Source organism: Cucurbita moschata, unplaced genomic scaffold (assembly GCF_002738365.1).
Source record: "Cucurbita moschata cultivar Rifu unplaced genomic scaffold, Cmos_1.0 Cmo_Scf00040, whole genome shotgun sequence".
Classification (NCBI taxonomy): domain Eukaryota; kingdom Viridiplantae; phylum Streptophyta; class Magnoliopsida; order Cucurbitales; family Cucurbitaceae; genus Cucurbita; species Cucurbita moschata.
This window is the reverse complement of record NW_019268556.1, coordinates 5,001-7,252: the sequence shown is the minus strand read 5'-3', so window position 1 is coordinate 7,252 and position 2,252 is coordinate 5,001. Positions and strand designations below refer to the sequence as shown.

Sequence of the window (2,252 nt, the reverse complement as noted above, 5' to 3'; positions counted from 1 at the left end):
TTTTTTTTTTTTTTTTTTTTTTTTTTTTTTTTTTTTTTTTTTTTTTTTTTTTTTGAATTTTCACTTGTGCTAATGCCTTCATGCACTATTTCTGTAAGGAAAATTTCACCTTTATAGGGTGATTCCCTTTCCATATTGTCTGCTAGAGTGGGGTTTATTGCTTTTACGTTTTTCCGTGTCCAACATCAAATATTTTGTAGAGAAGACTTTGCCGCCTTAGAAAGCCATAGCAATAAGTCTACTTCTTTAGATAATACAATTGGGGCAAGATCAAGGCTTAATTCGACTCATTCTATAGTTTCGGAATCCTTTAGGTTCGTACCAAACTTCAAGTCCAAGAAATTAATGACATCATTCCATGTTTCTTTGATCGTGGTTGTTTTGTTATGTGAGAGTCTATACAAAACTAGATACCGCTAGGTGTTATCAATCCAAGGGTCGATCCAAAAAAATGTTCTTCCTCCATCACCCACACTATGGCGAATTTGGTTGATGATGAGGTATTAATGTCTTTTTTTTTGTGTACTTTCATGACCCATTTGCAAAAGATGGAGGTCTATTTGTACATGATGTAGGAGCATATATAGCCTTTATAAGTTTTCTCCACAAAGTGTTTTCTTCAATATCTCCATATCCATTTGACGAGGAGAGCTTCCTTCTTCTCCTTTATTGAAAATAGACCAAGTCCTCTCTTGTCTAATGGGAGATTTATGATATTCCGTCTAATAAGGTGTGAGTCATCTTTCCACGAATAGTTTTTTAATAATCTTTCTATATCCATAGCCACTTATTTTGGCATTTTGAATAGAGACATGTAGTGAGTGTGGAGATTGGACAGCGTGGTTTGTATTAGGGTAAGCCTTCCACCTTTGGAAGTATAACATGATGACCATGTTGACAACGTTCTTTCTGTTTTATCAATAATAGTCTTATAGAAGGAGAGGGATTTCTGGTTTCCCTTTAAGGATAATCCTAGGTATATATTGAGCCATTCACCCTTTTTACAACCGTATCTACTGGCAAGTTTTTGATAATCTCTATGCTAGCATTAATGCCCATATCTCTATTCTTTGAAGATTGATATTTTATCCTGAGAATCTTTCAAAGGTTTTTACCATCTCGATCATTTTTTTATGGAGGAGACATCTAACCAATCAGAGAAGAGGATTGTATCATCTATAAACCGAAGGTGGTTGATGCTTAAGCCTTTGTTGTCAATTTGAAAGCCCTTTATTTGCCCTTCGTATCCAACCTTGGTGAGAAGGCGATTGAGGCAATCCATTACCATTATAAAAAGAAAAGAGGATAGATCACCATGTTGAAGACCTTGTGTGGCATAAATCTTTACTTTAGACATATACTATCTAACCCAAGGAAACTCAAATAGTGGATTGCAAGAAAACAAGGTTAGAATCTTATTAATAAAATGAATAGTTACAATCATGAGCTTGTATTTTCTTTCAACAAGACCATTTTCTTGTGAGGCGTCTATACAATACTTGTGATGCACACAACAGCATTAGAAGACTATGTCGCTCTTTGTTTGTGCAAACCTATGGTATATTTCCTAATATGGGGATCTAATAAGTTGTTTCCACTTTTGTAAATTATAAACTCGACTTCCTTCATCTCACTAATAGATGAGTATGCTGCTCTTCAATTTAATATGGCATTGGATTCTTTCCAAAGCATCCGATAATCACATCCATCTTGCTCAATTTCCCTGTTTGTATAACCCAATTCCAATCACGAGGAAACCAATTAAAAGAAGCAAGCAAAATTATTTGAGCCCATTTCAATTGATCCAACTTCTCTTACATCTAATTCTAGGAGCTTAAGAGGCATCAGATGTACGTATATTCAGATTACAATAGCATGCATAATCAGAGATATGGGCCAAAAGAGCAAGTCAATGGAATATGGAAAGACACCATTGGCATCCAAATAAAACCTACTTGAACGCCTTTAACTTGCATCTGTTGAATAAGCTCCGTAAAGACACCTGGAAAGGAAACAACATAATCCAAAAAAAGTTCTTAATTCAATTGAACACTCATAACAACTATATAAACCATTTCTAAGACAACTTTAGTACTACAAAATATATTTTAGACATTATATTCCTACAAGCGTGCTATGCAGCTTGTTATCTACTTGTTTGCAAATATCTATCCAGAGGTAAACGTTAAAATAGACAGATTGAAAAAGCATAAATTTAATACTTGAATAAAGAAGGAAACCAGAGACCAAAA

The 2,252-nt window shown here is 34.3% G+C and overlaps 1 protein-coding gene across 3 annotated transcripts in view; it reads right to left on the bottom strand.

Moving 5' to 3' along the window:
• The window catches only part of LOC111432769 (ubiquitin carboxyl-terminal hydrolase 2), a 7,556-nt gene that overhangs the window by 4,029 nt on the left and 1,275 nt on the right, over nt 1-2,252 (bottom strand). For all 3 annotated transcript variants that reach the window (XM_023069711.1, XM_023069710.1, XM_023069712.1), the window contains exon 3: nt 1,956-2,002. In XM_023069711.1, coding sequence (XP_022925479.1) covers nt 1,956-2,002 — 47 coding nt within the window. The remainder of the gene's footprint in view (nt 1-1,955; nt 2,003-2,252) is intronic.